This window comes from Bactrocera tryoni, unplaced genomic scaffold (assembly GCF_016617805.1).
Source record: "Bactrocera tryoni isolate S06 unplaced genomic scaffold, CSIRO_BtryS06_freeze2 scaffold_7, whole genome shotgun sequence".
Lineage (NCBI taxonomy): Eukaryota > Metazoa > Arthropoda > Insecta > Diptera > Tephritidae > Bactrocera > Bactrocera tryoni.
This window is the reverse complement of record NW_024396366.1, coordinates 12,299,914-12,319,645: the sequence shown is the minus strand read 5'-3', so window position 1 is coordinate 12,319,645 and position 19,732 is coordinate 12,299,914. Positions and strand designations below refer to the sequence as shown.

Genomic DNA, 19,732 nt, shown 5'->3' with positions numbered 1-19,732 from the left:
TTACAATGGCATGCATGATTGTTCATAACATACTAATAATTGAAAATGAAGGCTACTTAGTCGATGAAATAGATGAAGAAAAAGCACATACTGAGCCCCAAATAGTCGAAGATCCGACTACATCGGGACAAAGGGAGGCAAAAGCAAAAAGGGATGCACTGGCCACGCTATTGTCTGCCTAATTGAAAACTGTTTGGACTATAAAGTTATAGTTGTTTTTTAAACTTTATTAAACCCAATAAAGAAAAAATAAAAATAAAATAACAGTCAGTTCATTTTGCACTTATATGAAAAAAAAATAAACAAAAAAACAATTAATTTTACACTTAAAATTTAATATGAAAAATTCATTCAAGGTTAAACGTAAAACATATGTACTTGAATTCTAAGATTTGTCGAGTATTTTCTGGAACAGTGTACGAATTTCTTTCAATTCGACCAATTTTTCTTTTTCCACTACTAGCTTCTCTGCCTCCATGTCCAGCAATTTCTTCATAACTTTGGCATCTTCTTCCGATTCCTTGTTTAAAAACTCTAACACATTGCTTTTTCTTGTTAGTTTATTTCTTGGAGTGCTAGTACTAGGTAATGTTGCATCTAAGTCCAACACCGTAGGGCTATCGGGTGGATCATTACTTAAATCTTGAATTACGGACTCAAGGGAAGATTCCAGCATGGCATCAGGCACAATGACACTACTGCGGCTGCCGAAAACTTCATCCAATGTTTGGAAAAATTCCTAACTTGTTGCGCCTTCCCCAGATGTGTTGTTGCGTTTTTTTATTCGTTTGTAAGTGCCCATTATATTAACAAAACATCTGGTACTTTCGTCCTTGGAGAATGGGAATGTGTTATCTATTTCCTTCACATCCCGCATTATTTGCTCCCAAAGTGTGTTCCTCTTTTTTTTCTGCAACGAAATCTGGCTCATACTTCAATCTTATTTCTATAAGTAATTTCTTCCTCTCATGGTTCCACTTTTTTTCACTATGCATATACAGAAAATATTAAAAAATCATAAGTAAAACTACAATCTTTAAAGTAAACCACTTTTAGTTACCATAAATCCGCCATTTTCACCACAAATTTATATTTTGTTTTTTGTTTACTTTGTGCCGCCAAGAAAGCCACTAAAGCATCACAATGAAAACAATGCGCAAGTTTGGCATATGTTGCGCATAAAAAGCATTGCACATGCAATTACTTAAATTCTAACTTACATTAGGGAATTTGATGTGGTCGCTCCTCCTGGTAACTCGGATTTTGTCCCGTTTGCTTCCTACTAGGGATCCTGCAGCTTACACAAATGTAGAGGGTGTCCTGCGTGCTTACCTGACAAGACTTGCAATCCACCGATTTGTCCAACGAAGTTCAACTTTTAAGTTTTTATCCCCGTTGGTCCCTGCTCGGGCGCCAGTTAAGTTCTTCTTTATTGAATTTCTAAAAGAATCTGATATATAGAATCTTAAAAATACCCTAAGCTAGCTGTGGTTCAACGGCAGCGGCGTCGGCAGAGTTTAACGGATGTTGAATGGTCAGCAGAATTGAAGTTGATTGTTGTTGTTGATATTATTATTTATTTATCAGCAATAATGTCGATCACTTTTGGGAGTTGCAGCGGACGAACTGCGTCGGCAGAGTTTAACGGATGTTGAATTGTCAGCAGAATTGAAGTTGATTATTGTTGTTGATATTATTATTTATTGATCAGCAATAATGTCGATCACTTTTGGGAGTTGCAGCGGATGTTTGTTTATGCAACATTGTTGCAATGATTGTTGTTATGTTTAAATAAATATTTGTTGTGTCAACTTTTAACTTTGAACTTTAACAATTACATTGTAGCAATGAATATTGTTGAAATAAATATTTTTTGTATTAACTTATACAAGTATGTAGGTTTGTGTATGCGTTATTTGTGTACCAATGTCGTACGCATATATTTATGTATGTATGTACATATGACCAGCGCGCACATGTTATTATTGATAAGTGATAATATGATTTGAATTCGCTAAAGTGAACATAAACACATATGGTCATGACACGTGTAAATATACAAGGTCTGTCGCAAAAGAAACAGAACCTTTTAAATATAACTGTTTCTGGAGGCGCCACCTATTGGTGGGTATATAAAATAAAAAGTTTGATCTCTTGTTGACATTTCGTAAAAATTTTAAGAAAATTGGATAACAGCAATCGATGATATCGATCAAAAAGTGACAGCAGCTTTTGGTCATCGGTCGTAATATGCATTTTGAACAAAGAGCAAATATTAAATTTTGTTTTAAACTTGGGAAAACGTTTACTGAAACATTTCAAATGATGAAAAAAGTTTATGGTGATCAGTGCCTATCCCGTAGTAATATGCATGAGTGGCTTAAGCGATTCCAAGAAGGTCGTGAGAACCGAAGCCATCACCGAAAAAAAGTCGTCTTCAGAAGTCAAAAATAAAGAAAATACTGGTTTGTTTTTACGATTCCGAAGGTATTGTACACCCAGAGTTCGTCCCACCTGGCCAAGCGATTAATGCTGTGTTTTACCTTGGTGTTATGAAGCATCTTTTGTCACGCATTCGTCGTGTTCGACCACAATACCGTGATGCAAGGTCCTGGCGCCTGTTGCACGATAATGCGCTTTTCACTGATTTTTTGACAAAAAACTCCATATTAACCATTAATCACTCACCCTACTCACCTGATCTTTCACCCTGTGATTATAAATGTAAATAGGTAAATTTGGAAAACTTCATTTGCCCATGAAAGGACGCTGGTTTCAGGACATTTCAGCTATCCAAAAGGCAACGACCGATATTCTCAAGAGCATTCGAAAAATGACCTTAAACACTCATTTGAAATGCTAATTGACCGGGCTAAACGCTATATCGAAGCACAAGAAAGTACTTTGAATAAAAAATATAAATTTTGAAAAATATTAATTTTTTGTGTTTTTTTTAATAGTCCTGTTTCTTTTGCGACAGACCTTGTATGTAAGTTTTGAATGATAAAATATACGATTAATGTTCATTTAACACTATTGTAATATATTTAATTTTTTAAATAATATTATGATAGTTTGTTATGTAAATATGTAAGTATGAATGTATCTAATATAAGAAATAATTAAAAAATAGGCTTTATTTTCACATTAACTACGAATATTGCTCTGAAAAAGTAATTTAATTTAAATGTATTCAATTGCACATGTATTCATTAATATGCACAAAAAGAATTTATACGAATACACATGTTTGCATATAAACGTATAAAAATATATGTAAGCAAAAGAGCGAACATACGTCTGTTAGAGCAATATATAGTTTTGAGCATAATTTTTATTCCACGCTCAGCTCTGTTCAAGCGAAAATGTTAAAATTTCTGCTGCCGAGCTGGCAGTGGTGAAACTCCTATATCTCGACCGAAAATATTTTTACGTTCCTCGTGCCGTGAACCTTCTCTATTATAAACGTTCTGTGTCTATTATAAACGTTCTCTGTCTATATATACATACGTTCTCTGTAGTGACTTTTCAAGTTCCCTTTTGCTGGTCAAAGTCCAATAGGTAAAAAATATAATAGGTTGCCTTACATCCACTGAGAAACTTTTAGCAGGTGCAACAGCCTATCCACTCGATGATCTCACCGCACTTCAACCTCCAGGCAATGCCCGTAAAAAGCACTTCCGTGTAGAAATAAGTTTTTTTATTTAATTGTTGTAAATATTTAGCTTGTTGAATTTATTGAATATTATTCTATCACACTTTTACAAATAAAGTGACAACATATGCTTTTACACCCAAGTCATACCTGAATGTGATGAACATTTTTTTAACTCTAATTCCTAAGCAGGACATCTGAAATACCCCATAGACCTGTTAGCACATCAGTCGGAAATTTTTCCTTCATATTTGTTGAGTAGTGTAATTGGAGAAATTCATACTGTCTGTTGTTTACGATTTCAACTTTTATGAGAGTGGTGTAGATGAGCTTTTCGTCAGGTTCGACAAAAAGACTTGGACACTTTTTAATAATATTATTAATTTTTTTGTTGTTTTAATGAAAACATATTTTTGCAAATTGTCATTACATTTTAATCGTTATGGAAGAGTTCCCTCAATTGTTTGAGTATGTCGTTGTGTACTATGTCGTAAAACGACCTTAGAGTTGCTAATATCATGCATTTTGTTTTCCCTTCTGGTGGTTCAAATAGGTAGGTCCGGTGCGTAATTTCAATTGTGCCTTAACTATAATGACAGATCCCTTTCCATAGGGCCCGGTGGTTTTTGGTGGCAAGTTGATGTGAATCCCCAGCATAAGAGTCTTGGGGATAACGATTCGGTTTACGACTTTGCTCTTATTAAAAGTATTATGTCGAGGCAGTCGTGATGATGACTGTTTATTTGGTTTATGTATATTATCCGCATAATTCATTCTCCAGGTCATATTGTCTAATTTTTTATACAGATGTAGCACATGAAGTAAGGTTGTCGATTTTCGCATTCTTAGAAGGCGAGGTAAATCGCCGTTTAGCCCTAGTCTGGTATATAGAAAAGGTGTTGGTACACCTTTTTGTAAAACGATGGGATATCTTTGAGGTACTGAGCCAATGTGATCAATAGGTAATCAAAGGCACCTATGTCTTTTTTGTCTAATTGCCATTTTCGGATTTGCGTTTATTCAAGTCGAATATTGTACGATTCCAAAGCCTTTTATTTTATATCAAATCGTATATAATATAGCAAAATACTAAAATGTGTTCTTGACCCCATCGTACGCCTTAAAAATCCTGTCAACGCTCTTCCTCCAGGAAGTTAATTCTCCTGGTCGTCCTGATAAATCTAAATCATTTTACCACGTCAAGAATTTTTTCAGCTAGTTTCATTTAGTTGCTCGATTAACTCTTCTGCTGTTTCCGGCATTTTTCAAACCTTATCTTTTCTTTCCTTAAAGAATTCTTGACAATAATTTTTATAACAATAATGATCATTTTAACTCGTAACTATTAATGAATAGTAAAATTTTTAAATTTTGTATAGAAATTGTATCTGTTTTTATAATAACAATTAATATTTCCGTCACTTGTAAATATGTTTATAAATAATAAATATTTATATAATTCTAAAAATTATGATGTCCAGCTTCCCATTATGATCTCTTTGCCTGCTCTGTGGTTATATAATACATATTATACTAATTAATTATCTGGCCAGTCAGTATCCGCGACAAAACTTTTGTTTTATACACTCACCCAGAGAATATTATACGTTCATTAAGGTTCATGGTGTGGCGATTGTCATCACGTTCCTCTTTTTGGAGGGGCTGAGTTTTCTATTAGTGGATTTCGCCACAAAAAATTATTAGCGGATTTCACCAATATTTAATATGAGGGGGTCGAAAATAGCGGAATTGAGCATTTTCAGTGTGAAATGAGAAAAGTAATTTATGGATATTCTCCATATATTTGATAACAAAGCTCAAATGTACATATATATGTACATATGTATGTAAGTGCAATTTGACCCATTTAATGATGAATTCCAGATCTAACTGTTGAAATGTATAATTGAGTAATATTTGTAATATTACTTAAATATTTAATTAATATAATTATAGTTAAGATATGTTTTTTAAGTTATATATTTATATAACGGGTGGGCCATATAAAATTTTAAATTTAAAAAAATACGGCTTGATATTTTTCAAAGGTCTAACATTTATTTAAAAGGTTGTTTTATGAAATTTATTTGTGGAAAACAATTTCGGACAAATGACCACCACGGCTGAGTTTACAGTAGCTTATCCGATCCACCCAATTTTGGAGTACTTTCTCTATGGTTTTAGGCCTTATGGCAGCTACAGCAGCTTGAATCCCGTACTTTAGATCTTCAATTGTTTCTGGATGGTTGGCGTAACATTTATCTTTAACAGCTCCCCACAGAAAATAGTCCAACGGAATTAAATCGCAGCTTCTGGGAGGCCAATTCACATCACCTGTTTTGCTGATTATGCGATTTTCGAAGATAGGGCGTAAAAGATTGAGTGTAGCGTTTGCTGTATGGAACGTAGCGCCGTCCTGCTGGGACCAAATGTTGTCCAAGTCTTCCTCTTCAATTTGCTTGAAGAAAAATTCGGTTAACATTGCGCAATATCGCTCACCATTGATAGTTACGGCGGTTCCTTCTTCATTTTCGAAGAAAGATGGGACGATGACTCCACCAGACCAAAATCCGCACCATGCAGTGATTCGTACTGGGTGCATTGGCTTCTCGACGATTACGTGCGGGTTTTCTGTGCCCCAAATGCGACAATTCTGCTAGTTAACGTAACCATCGAGGTGGAAATGAGCCTCGTCCGAAAAGAGGATTTTTCGATAAAATTGACCATCCTCGGTCAAACGATCTTCTACCCAATCTGCGAATTGTTTTCCAGTTTTCGTCTAGTGAATAGCTACCCATTTCGTAAATTTTAGACTTTTTACTGAATATCTGTCACTTTCCGAATGGTATTTGACGTTTCCAATGTCGAAATATACTTAGATAATTCAAATTTAAAACGTTAGATGGCCCACCCTGTACATATGTATTTATTTGCTTTGGGCGTTTGAAGTTTTGATAAAATCTTAAGTCATATGCATATAATTATGTGTACATATAAACAGATTTTAAAAAACTATGCGCATAATGCTCATATATTCACATATGTATGTATGTAATTTTGTGTTCATGTAAACAAATTTGAAAGAATCATTCGCATTATGTTTCTAAATTTGTATACACACAACTTTGTATGTAAATATACACACCCATTGTTTCATACAAAAACTCCGTTGTCACGGACAACCAAACTTTGTCAAAAAGTCAATGGTAGAAAATCGGAGCTGTACCGAAACCGCTTCCCTTGCCGCTGTCCAGCTTTGCCTACAAACCAGCGTGAATATGTATGTTTGTGTGTGAGCTTGCATACATATCAACGCAGCTGCGTAAAAATATTTCAGAACTACAAAAAAATTTTTTACATTCGTTGACAAATACAGTCAATCCTGGTTATGTGCCACAATCAAAGATACAGATAGTTGTAGTTGGTTAAAAATAAAAATATAATATGGTACATAAGCAGACTGCGGATACTTAAATGAGTCGTACTTAAAACAGTAATATCTAGGTATTTCAAAAAACAAATCGTGAGATGCAAGCAAGTTATAATATAGGCTGTTAAGAATGATGAGGGAGAGATTTGATTTTCATTTAAGCGGAGTACTACATAACCGGGATTGACTTCACACATAAATCAGAGGAATATTGAATATTTTCTTTGAAATATTTCTTGACTTGAAAATTGACAACATAGTGTCAATTTTATTATAATATATTTGAATACTTATATTTGCGGCGTTGTCACTTTTTCCTTCCCATACATTTCAGAAATGTATTCAATTTATGATTTTTATACTCTCGCAACAATGTTGCTAAGGAGAGTATTATAGTTTTGTTCACATAACGGTTGTTTGTAAGTCCTAAAACTAAAAGAGTCAGATATAGGGTTATATATACCAAAGTGATCAGGGTGACGAGTAGAGTCGAAATCCGGATGTCTGTCTGTCCGTCCGTCCGTCTGTCCGTCCGTGCAAGCTGTAACTTAAGTAAAAATTGAGATATCATGATGAAACTTGGTACACGTATTCCTTGGCTCCATAAGAAGTTTAAGTTCGAAGATGGGCAAAATCGGCCCACTGCCACGCCCACAAAATGGCGGAAACCGAAAACCTATAAAGTGTCATAACTAAGCCATAAAAAAAGATATTAAAGTGAAATTTGGCACAAGGGATCGCATTTGGGAGGGGCATATTTGGACGTAATTTTTTTGGAAAAGTGGGCGTGGCCCCGCCCCCTACTAAGTTTTTTGTACGTATCTCAGAAACTACTATAGCTATGTCAACCAAACTCTACAGAGTCGTTTTTTTCAGGCATTTCCATATACAATTCAAAAATGGAAGAAATCGGATAATAACCACGCCCACCTCCCATACAAAGGTTATGTTGAAAATCACAAAAAGTGCGTTAACGGACTAACAAAAAACGTCAGAAACACTAAATTTTACGGAAGAAATTGCAGAAGGAAGCTGCACCCAGGCTTTTTTTAAAAATTGAAAATGGGCGTGGCCTCGCCCACTTATGGACCAAAAACCATATCTCAGGAACTACTAGACCGATTTCAATGAAATTCGGTATATAATATTTTCTTAACAGCCTGATGACATGTACGAAATATAGGTGAAATCGGTTCACAACCACGCCTTCTTCCAATATAACGCTATTTTGAATTCCATCTGTTGCCTTCTCTGTATAATATATAGTACATTAGGAACCAATGATGACAGCGGAATAAAACTTTACAAAAATACGGCATTTGAAAAATATGTAAATGACGTATAATGAAATCTCGATTATAACTTTATCATGCGAGAGTATAAAATGTTCGGTGACACCGGAACTTAGCCCTTCCTTACTTGTTAGCTTTTGAAATCGTCGCGAAAAGACGCTTGTAGGCAAGGCATGCTCGGGGAGATGTAATGGCGTCTGCTTTTATGAATGAATCGATTATGCTTTTTGAAAGTACGTTTGCGTTCATGAATAAAAATTTTTTTGTTGTGTAATTTACTATAAATTTTGACGTCGGCAATTTGGCTGCCATATTGGTTTCTGATGCTTTTTCAAACGATTGTTGTTTTTGTAGAACAATAATTGTAATTTTTGCGGATGACATATCCACATGTGGACGCATGTATGTAAGTATGTACATATGTTGTGTATGCATTGTTTGTATGGGAATGTCATACGCACATATTTACATGTGTACTGATATTGTAAGTATGTATGATGGTTTTTGAGACTATTGTTGTTTTTTAGAAGAATGTTTGTATTTTTTGATTTACATACGTACGCATAGATTATTTGTGTGAGAATGTCATACATATGTATGTGTGTACATGCACACGAAATTATTTAATATCATCGAAGATAAGAAATATTTAAAAAGTAGCTTTTATTTGGACATTAACTACAAATATTACTATGAAAATAGCATAATTTAATAATAATGTTATCAATTTTGCATGAATTCACAAAAATTCGCAAAATTATACTCATATCAATTGATATGATAGCATGTAAACATATGAAAATATAAGCCAAAAGACCAACAGGCGTCTGTAAAAGCAATGTATATTTCTGAGCATAATTTTCATTGAATTCTCAGCACAGTTCACTCATTTCTTTTAAAATTTCTCCTGCCGAGCCAAAAGTGGTGAAAATTCATGGCTCTTGACAGTTTACACGCCTGTCCGTAGTTGAACCTTCTCTATACTATGTATATGTTCTCTGACTCACCTTTTGCTTTTTGGCTTCCTGCTTTTTTTGTTTGTTTTATACACTCGCGTAGCCGTACTTTAAATTTCGTAATTGTGATATAGAAATACTTTTGGAGGAGTTATGCTCCTTTGTTGAATCCAGAATATGAATACATATGACATTACAATTAATTATTCTTATCTAAGTTTGCCGCTGCAACGCGGATGGAATTCGCAAAGTCATTGCGCTTACAAAATTGTTGTACTCTATGTGTCGTAACTTCACTGTTATATTTTAAAATTTGTGTGTGTGATATATAGTATATTTATAAAATTGCTTGAACATATATTTTCGAGCATACCTGAGTACTGTGAACAATTTGTACAATCACCCCAGACATTTTCTGTTTACGTAGTGATTTTCGACTTCCCACCTCTTTTTCGGTGGGTCAAAATGTGTGATATTTAACTGAATATGAATGAATCATATCCCTAATGAAATGAATTCCGATCCCCTGGTTGACGTTTTGTTTATCAAGTTAATATGTTAAATAGAGCCTTTTGCATTGAGTTTACCATAAGTCAAATATGTCATCTTTGAGGATTATTTTAACCCTCTAACAGGCAAGACCGCACTAATAAATTGTCACAAACTCATAAGAAATTTTATTTTTTTTTACAACTGTTATTAAAACCGTTATATAATACATCAATTCATATTTTTTTTGTTTCAACAAATGTATTGTGATGTTTCGTGTTGTTGTTATCGTCAGTTGAATCAGTGTCAGAGTCAGTGTTAAAGTTCAATTAATTCAGGAGTCGATTTTAAAATTTTCAAAATTAAAATAAAAAGTGTTTTATCGAAATATTCAAAACTCTTCCGTTTTATGTGAATAAGTAAGTTAATTTCTTTCAAGTTATTATACTTTTTAATAAAAAATAAAAAGTATTTTGAGTTTTAAGGACACAAACACGAAGACCACCTCAGGGCGGCCTTGCCTGTTTACGGGAAATTTTTCTTAGGTATTTCTTTGATTGCTAGTATTTTTTTATTTTTATCTTTTTTAAGAAATGGAGCATAGCACAATGGCAGGAAATTTAAACTAAGTAAACTTAGTGATGAAGAGTTGCTCCAGTTAATGGAATCAGTTGAAAGAGACGAGGATATTAGTGACTTTAACAGTGACGATTAATTGGCCGACAGCGATTATATGCCTACTGAAATCTGATATTTCAGCATGTATTCGGAAAATGAATGAAGAAAATGATTCATTTAAGCAAATCACTAATATGTGCTATAAGTCCAATTGCTGATCTACTGGAGCAAGGTCATTGACAGCAACACATTTCGAAGCAAAAAAAAGACCCCGATCTCCATTACCAATCCTGGAAACTACTGGTCCCTTCGCCTTTCCCTCTTCTGCTGGTTTTACAGGTTCAGGTATATGTTTTATGGGTATTGAAAATATCTCCAAAAGTGCAATGATTTTTTAATCAGTTTAAGATCGATGCTGAAGGAATTTTTAAATACATTGGCTTATAGCCCTGACAGACGAGCAAAATTAATGCGGCTTAAGCAAGGCTAATGCGCATTGAAATTTTATGGTGACAAACGGCAGACTTGTGCATTTAGACAGCTAATAGTGAAATTTGTTTATTTATTAAAAAAAAAAAGCTAAATAAAAGTGTGCGAAAAAGATAAGAATATTGGAAAAATGGATAGCAAACTGTGCGTTGTTTATTTTCTGCCATCTAAAATTATTAAAATTTGTTTTTGTTAATATACTTGCAATTAGCAAAATAAAAACTGTTTACATCTGTCAAACAATAGCAGAAACTAGCCATTTTTGACAGTGTTGCCTACTCAAATTTAGTAAATTCAGCTAATAGCCTTGACAGACGAGCAAAATTAATGCGCCGTAAGCAACACTAATGCGCATTGAAATTTTATGGTGACAGACGGCAGACTTGTGCGTTTAGATAGCTGATAGTGAAATTTGTTCATTTATTAAAGAAAAAGTGAAATAAAAGTGTGCGAAAAAGTTAAGATTATTGGAAAAAAGGATAGCAAACTGTGCGTTGTTTATTTTCCGCCATCTAAAAATATTAAAATTTGTTTTTTTTTTTAATATATCGGGTGATTTTTTTGAGGTTAGGATTTTCATGCATTAGTATTTGACAGATCACGTGGGATTTCAGACATGGTGTCAAAGAGAAAGATGCTCAGTATGCTTTGACATTTCATCATGAATAGACTTACTAACGAGCAACGCTTGCAAATCATTGAATTTCATTACCAAAATCAGTGTTCGGTTCGAAATGTGTTTCGCGCTTTACGTCCGATTTATGGTCTACATAATCGACCAAGTGAGCAAACAATTAATGCGATTGTGACCAAGTTTCGCACTCAGTTTACTTTATTGGACATTAAACCAACCACACGAATGCGTACAGTGCGTACAGAAGAGAATATTGCGTCTGTTTCTGAGAGTGTGGCTGAAGACCGTGAAATGTCGATTCGTCGCCGTTCGCAGCAATTGGGTTTGTGTTATTCGACCACATGGAAGATTTTACGCAAAGATCTTGGTGTAAAACCGTATAAAATACAGCTCGTGCAAGAACTGAAGCCGAACGATCTGCCACAACGTCGAATTTTCAGTGAATGGGCCCTAGAAAAGTTGGCAGAAAATCCGCTTTTTTATCGACAAATTTTGTTCAGCGATGAGGCTCATTTCTGGTTGAATGGCTACGTAAATAAGCAAAATTGCCGCATTTGGGGTGAAGAGCAACCAGAAGCCGTTCAAGAACTGCCCATGCATCCCGAAAAATGCACTGTTTGGTGTGGTTTGTACGCTGGTGGAATCATTGGACCGTATTTTTTCAAAGATGCTGTTGGACGCAACGTTACGGTGAATGGCGATCGCTATCGTTCGATGCTAACAAACTTTTTGTTGCCAAAAATGGAAGAACTGAACTTGGTTGACATGTGGTTTCAACAAGATGGCGCTACATGCCACACAGCTCGCGATTCTATGGCCATTTTGAGGGAAAACTTCGGAGAACAATTCATCTCAAGAAATGGACCCGTAAGTTGGCCACCAAGATCATGCGATTTAACGCCTTTAGACTATTTTTGTGGGGCTACGTCAAGTCTAAAGTCTACAGAAATAAGCCAGCAACTATTCCAGCTTTGGAAGACAACATTTCCGAAGAAATTCGGGCTATTCCGGCCGAAATGCTCGAAAAAGTTGCCCAAAATTGGACTTTCCGAATGGACCACCTAAGACGCAGCCGCGGTCAACATTTAAATGAAATTATCTTCAAAAGTAAATGTCATGAACCAATCTAACGTTTCAAATAAAGAACCGATGAGATTTTGCAAATTTTATGCGTTTTTTTTTAAAAAAAAGTTATCAAGCTCTTAAAAAATCACCCGATACTTGCAATTAGCAAAATAAAAACTGCTCACCTCTGAAGCTGAAACACAAACAAGGCGGCAGATTTCATGCGACATCTGTCAAACAATAGCAGAAACCAGCCATTTTTGGGCAGTGTTGTCTACTCAAATTTGGTAAATTCAGCTAAATGCATGGAATTCTTGTGCATTACAAACTTGCATTAACATAGGTCAAATGCGCAAGTAAATGTAAATTAAGCCCGCTAATGCATATTAGCGCTGTCTGTCAGGGCTATAAATGCACGACATTTTTGTGCATTACTAACTTGCATTAACATGGGTCAAATGCGCAAGTAAATGTAAATTAAGCCCGCTAATGCATATTATTGCTGTCGTCTGTCAGAGCTATTAATCATTTTTATGTCCATTTACCGTTATCCGAATTTGGAGAGCTATTGGAGTAAACATGCGTTCACTAAAATTCAAGAAATAATGACAGTAACATAGTTTATGGCGATGAAAAGATATTTGTCTTTTAGAGATGAAAGGGAATGGATTGAAGAAGGTAAACCCCTTCGAAGTCTATAACGGCGCTTGCGATAACAGGTCAGCCGGATCTTGGAAATACTGCAAATATCGTTGTACTATATACATAGCTATCACAAACAATACCTGGCTTTGCTCATCACATTCTTTGTTAGTGTATTTACCTGCAAGGGGCATCTACAGCTTGGCCACGATACGAGCGAAGAAAGAAGCAACTCTACTGAGTACGCGGGTGTTTTATTTAGTGTCGATATTAACACGCTTTTGTGGAAAGACAACAAGACAGTCCGATTAGCATCAACTCACGTTAGCATTCAGCCATTTCAAGGAGAAAATGAAAACGAGCAATCGACCAAAGTTGCACGCTACGATCGAAAAGCAAGAGCAGCATATTGAAGTAGATTGACCTGAAATTATAAGGAAACATAATCGCCATATGGGGGGAGTAGACTTAATGGATGGATTTATGGGTCGTTACGATATCCACGCAAAGACTGGAAATCCGATGACACGGCTTTTACCATTTCGTAGATATGGCTGCGACAAATGCATATATTATGTATCGACATCTGCATTTAAAAACTTCAACAATAAACTATCAACACAAGATGACAAGCTGTTAAAGTTGCTTGAGTTCCGTGAAGAAATTGCTGCTGGTCTTGTCGTTTACAAACTCAATCATCCTGCTGGTCAGCTAAGTTTAGCACCATCAACATCCGTAGAAAAGAAACTAAATGTGGGTAAAAGAACAGAACATCCAGTCGACGATGTCCGCTTTGATCAGTATGATCACTTTCCCATTTGGCTTCCTAAAGATAGTGGAAAAAGAAAATGTAAATTGTGCCTAAGTTCAGAAACGCAGTGCTCTTGTTCCAAATGTAAACTAAATTTATGCTGCTCAACTACGAAAAACTGTTTTTTTCACTATCATCACAAAAATTAATAGACTTTGTTATTTGAATTTCCCTAGTTATTGAAATTCTTCTTTTGCTTTTCTTATTTTCTTCTCTTTTGAAATTAAATGAATTTTTAATTGAAATCACTCCTATTTCTTCATTTTGACCTAAACCGGCAAGGCTGCCCTGAGGCGGGCTTAAGATAATTCTCACCTGTGAGCACAAAAAAATTAAAATAATCATACTCGTATGATGATATTTTTGAGGTTGATGGAGCCTAATAACCCTAGAAAAATTTACCAATCTTTTCTGTCCACGATTTTAGTTTTGCCTGTTAGAGGGTTAATATAATTTTCGCTAACGGAAGTAAATAATATTGTAAGCCTAAAATGGAAGATGAATGTTGAATTCTTTTTCGAAAGTATTAAAATAAAGTTTTGCCAAACCGTTCAAGTATTTTCCAGGCTTTGATTTTCGCAAATGGCAAGAGTACGAAATGATAGGTTACACCCTAATTTAATACATCATTATTTGTTTTTCTTAAAAAGTTTATAATTATATTGTTTATGCAATAGATAGCGTTTATAAAAATGTGAACATGAAAACATTGTTACCATAAGACACTGTTATATATAGAAAATTGTTGTTCTGACATATGTTCATAAATTAAATAAATAAATATCACGTGCAATGATGAGCAATACAATTTTAATAAATTTAATATTTCACTTATTTGCATTGCCCATCGTAGCGGATAAGTAAATTATATAACATATTTGCGACGCACAATGTACAATATACCGAACATGCCTACACCAAATACTAATGCATCTAAGCAATTGTAAAAAGTTCGGACCGACATTGAAAACATCTTGAAAACACATTTGTGGGTTGTGGAATCTAAGTCGTTCGGACCGACAATGCATGTTTTCCATGAGTTTTCACTGACAACTCACACATATATTTGTTTGTTTACATTTTGAGCAACGAGTATGATAAGTTTTGGATGCCTTAATATTAATAATGGCCCACGAAGAGCACTAATTTTGTTTTGCCACAATTCAATGAGTAGGGCTTCTCCCCTATCACTCCACAAATTTCTTTTTTTGTATTTTTCCTTTTCCATTTTTCAATATCAATAGGGGCATTCTCTTTCTCTTGCAAGGTTGCACGATGACACACAATGCAAAAATCCTATACCGAAATTTACAAGGCCAAGAGAGCACCCTTGTAGTGATATATGAACGCCTGATTTGGTTAATTCGGACCGACATTGAAAACATCTTGAAAACACATTTGTGGGTTGTGGAATCTAAGTCGTTCGGACCGACAATGCGTGTTTTTCATGAGTTTTCACTGACAACTAACACATTTATTTGTTTGATTACATTTTGAGCAACGAGTATGATAAGTTTTGGATGCCTTAATATTAATAATGGCCCACGAAGAGCTCTAATTTTGTTTTGCCACAATTCAATGAGTAGGGCTCCTCCCCTATCACTCCACAAATTTCTTTTTTTGCATTTTTCCTTTTCCATTTTTCAATATCAATAGGGGCATTCTCTTTCTCTTGCAAGGTTGCACGATGACACACAATGCAAAAATCCTATACCGAAATTTACAAGGCCAAGAGAGCACCCTTGTAGTGATATATGAACCGCTGATTTGGTTAATTTATTGAGAATGACTATTGTGCATGAGTATTGCGAATTAGCCCACCTTCTGCATACATTCTTAACAAAAAACTGTAACAAATCTTTATAATTTAAGTAGAAATTATAAAATATATTTAAAACTTACTTTCCTAAACAATTTAGCGACGACATATGTCTTTATGTAAAGTTACAGCAAAAACAGGGTTGCAATTATATTTTTACGTGTCATTGCACGAAAATAAACATGTGTTTTGGTCTGACATATTTTACAGCCATTGCAAATAATTTTCTGCGTGTGTTTGTTGTTGTGCCGTTGCACAAAGAGGAAAATTCAGTAATTCGTGCACGGTGCAAAGGTTTTGCAAGAGCAAGAGAATCCCTCTTGACAATATCAAGTGACAGCTGTATTTGTATAAGGAATGTAAACAAATATCAAGTGACAATTTAGGGCCCATAAAAATATACATATTTGAAAAAAAATGGATTAAACTAGAGCAGGCACCGATTATAATGAGTGGAACGTAAGTTTTCAAATACAGTATTTATCGGGTATATGCACCTCGCTTATAAGCAAAACTCTTTTATAAGCACTAAAAATAAAAACATATAATATCCGCATTTAAAATATACACAAAAATTTTCGATATATGCATTCCGCTTATAAGCACAGCTCGGATATAAGCACCAAAAATTATGTTTTCAGCTTAAAATTTCTCTATAAAAATTACCTATATAAGCACAGTCACAAAAACAACGATATTTTTGACTGCTTTAAAAATCCTAATATGATATGACAGCACTTTTATTATTATGTAATCGGTATAAAAATCGATGTTTCTAGTTTGCACATCTTTATTAATGTCAAAATGAGTAAGCGTTCAACATTAAATTACCGCCAGAAAAGGCAAATTCTTTCTGAAGTGCAAACTACGTGCAAAAGCGAACACTGTGTTAAATATAAATGTTCGCTATCAACAATTAATCGTATAATTCGTGAAAAAGAAAGACTTTCTGCGCAAAGTACTTTGAAAAACTTGGACAGAAAGCGCAACAGATTTAGCAACTCAATAGAAATTGATCGTGCGGTAACCATTTGGTTTAATCAAATGCGTTCATCTGGCGTAGTAATATCAGGCACTATGGTCCGGGAAAAAGTTCAAACAATTGGCCGTCAAGATGGATGTAGAATTCGAGCCCACTCTTGGTTGGCTGTACCGATGGCAAAAGCGTGAAGGAGAGGGAAACAAATTCATGGAGAGGGTGCATCTGCGAATATTAAAAGCGCCAATGACTTTTTTGAATTGCTACCCAATTTAATCCTGAATTACAGCGCTAAGGACATATTCAACGCTGATGAAAGTGGACTGTTCTACAAAGCATTGCCTAGGTCTACTTCAACCAGAAGTGGTGATAACTCAAGAGGATTTAAGTCATCAAAGGAGCGCCTGACGATCTGCTTTTTTTGCAATGCACGATGTTTCAAAAATAAGACCTTGCCAGTACAGTACTTTTCACAGAAAAATGCATGGAGGACTCAAGATATATGGACCTCTATTCTAACTTCCTTTGACAAGGAGATGCAAAGTCAAAACAGGAAGGTAATTTTATTCATCGATAATGCCGCTCCTCACAAGCCAGTATCATTAAAAAATGTGGAAATGTTTTATCTGCCGGCAAACACTACATCAATTGTGCAACCGCTTGATCAAGGCATTATCCATACTTTTAAAGCATATTATCGCCAAATGATAGTACGGAAGCAACTACTTGTTCTTGAAAAAGGAAACACGGTTGAAGAATTTAAGAAAACGTTCAACTTATTGACAGCGATTCATATGATTAAACGTGCTTGCTGGATGGTTAGACCTGAAACGATTGCCAACATTTTTAAAAAGGTATGCGGTACTTTATTTTATATAATTTTTATGTGTTCTGTTTTTATAATACGATTATATACACATTTCTTGTAGTGCCAATTTGTCAAAGAATCCTTCGAGGTTAAAGAGCTTTCACAAGAAGCAGATGGAATAGTGGAACTTGTGAATAGCGATGAGTTCCTTCACGAGGAATATTTAAATTTCGTTCACTGCGATGACAAATTGCCCTGCTACGGTGAATCGACTGAGATGTGGATATAATTGCAGAAGCAGTTTCAGGGGCAGAAGCACTTTCAGAGTCGTCTGAAAATGAACTAAGCATACCCACTAAGAGAGAAGTTTTTGACTCAATCAATGTTCTACGTAAAGCACTTAAGCCTTCTAATTCATTTATGCAAGAAATTGAGGATATTGAGCAGTATTACTTCTCAATAAGCTCCATAAAAAATGTTCAATCCAAAATAACAGACTTCTTCAAAAACAGTAGTAATTAATTTAAATTAAAATTGTTTACAAATGATGTAAATGAACAAGAAATGCTATAAGCAAATGCTAGATAAAAATTATTCTCTAAACTTTTGTGTACCAACTGTTTTTTTTTATTTTTGGAACGAAGTTTCTTACGGCAGGCTTGGAGAAGATAGGGATTTTGCTGCGGGACCTAACTGAAAAAAAGTGATAGCAAAACCGTAAGAAAAAACTCGTAAGAAATAATCCGTAAGAAATAACCCGTAAGAAATAACCCGTAAGAAAAAGACTGTAAGATCGCTAGTTATAGCCTACCTTTAGGTTTTGCAAAATAATTAGGTATGCAAATCTGTAACATTATTGTGTATGCAAATTAGTTTTGAATGAAGTGCGGAACACATAGAGCGCGACAGACTGCAAACTACATCTGTCAAATATTAAAATACAGACGTTCTTATGGACACTGTTATTTTGACAGCTGCACGACTACACGACTGTAGGCCGACAGTTGTCGTTCCCGCTAACTTGAATATTTCCTATATTTGCCGACGGCAGTAGGACGGCAGTAGAGTTTTCTTAATGCTTATCTGTACTTAAATAAAAACTAATCAGCGAAATTTGAGAGAAAAATCAGGACAACCTACATAAAATTAAGCACAATTTTTTTTGCAAATTGTATCGATTCTACATTATCCGAAGGAACTTCGTTCCTACCTGGTGTCCCACGACACCACATTTCTTTTGTTTTTATTTTTGTAAATTAAATATTTTTTTAACAAAAACATATTTATTATCCAATTGTGCATATAAGAGAGTTTTTGATATATGCACCAATGGTGCATATAAGCGAAATTTGGATATAAGAATACTCGTTTATAAGCACCAAATTGTGTGCATTTTTTCTAGTGCTTATATCTGATAAATACTGTAGTTTTCAGCGAAAACTGGTTTTCAATGTGTTCTCGTTTGACAGATTTTACATGGACGAAAACACAATTTTTAGGGCGAAAACCAGTTTTTCCCACGAAAGCCTGTTTTCATTGTCAGTACAAACATAGTATAAGTAAGAACTAAGTTCTTGTGGAAGAGAACATTATATACTCTTGCAACTTGTACGAATCAAAGCCAGGGAAATACCTTAAGGTGTAAACCATCAACCAGAGGATCTATATAACTTATACACTGACCGACATATTCCCCAAAAGGTTTGTTAGAAAAACGAAAATCAGTACAAGCAGCTTTTGGTCATCGGTCGTAAAATGCAAAGAGCAAATATTAAATTTTGGTTTAAACTTGGGAACACGTTTACTGAAACATTTCAAATGATGAAAAAAGTTTATGGTGATCAGTGCCTATCCCGAAGTAATGTGCATGAGTGGTTTCAGCGATTCCAAGAAGGTCGTGAGGACCTCTGTGACGATCAGAAGTCGGTCGTCTTCAGAAGTCAAAAATAAAGACAATGCTGATTTGTTTTTACGATTCCGAGGGTATTGTACACCGAGAGTTCGTCCTACCTGGCCATACGATTAATGCTGTGTTTTACCTTGGT

The 19,732-nt window shown here is 34.9% G+C and overlaps 2 protein-coding genes across 9 annotated transcripts in view; one reads left to right on the top strand and one right to left on the bottom strand.

The window, feature by feature from the left end:
- LOC120781719 (voltage-dependent L-type calcium channel subunit beta-2) overlaps window positions 1-19,732 on the bottom strand; it is a 616,781-nt gene that overhangs the window by 425,630 nt on the left and 171,419 nt on the right. The window lies entirely within an intron of this gene.
- On the top strand, window positions 17,480-18,254 carry LOC120781722 (tigger transposable element-derived protein 6-like). Its single transcript, XM_040113964.1, has 2 exons — window positions 17,480-17,733; window positions 17,809-18,254. The coding sequence occupies exons 1-2, from the start codon at window positions 17,497-17,499 to the stop codon at window positions 17,974-17,976; spliced, it is 405 nt and encodes a 134-aa protein (XP_039969898.1). The 5' UTR covers window positions 17,480-17,496; the 3' UTR covers window positions 17,977-18,254.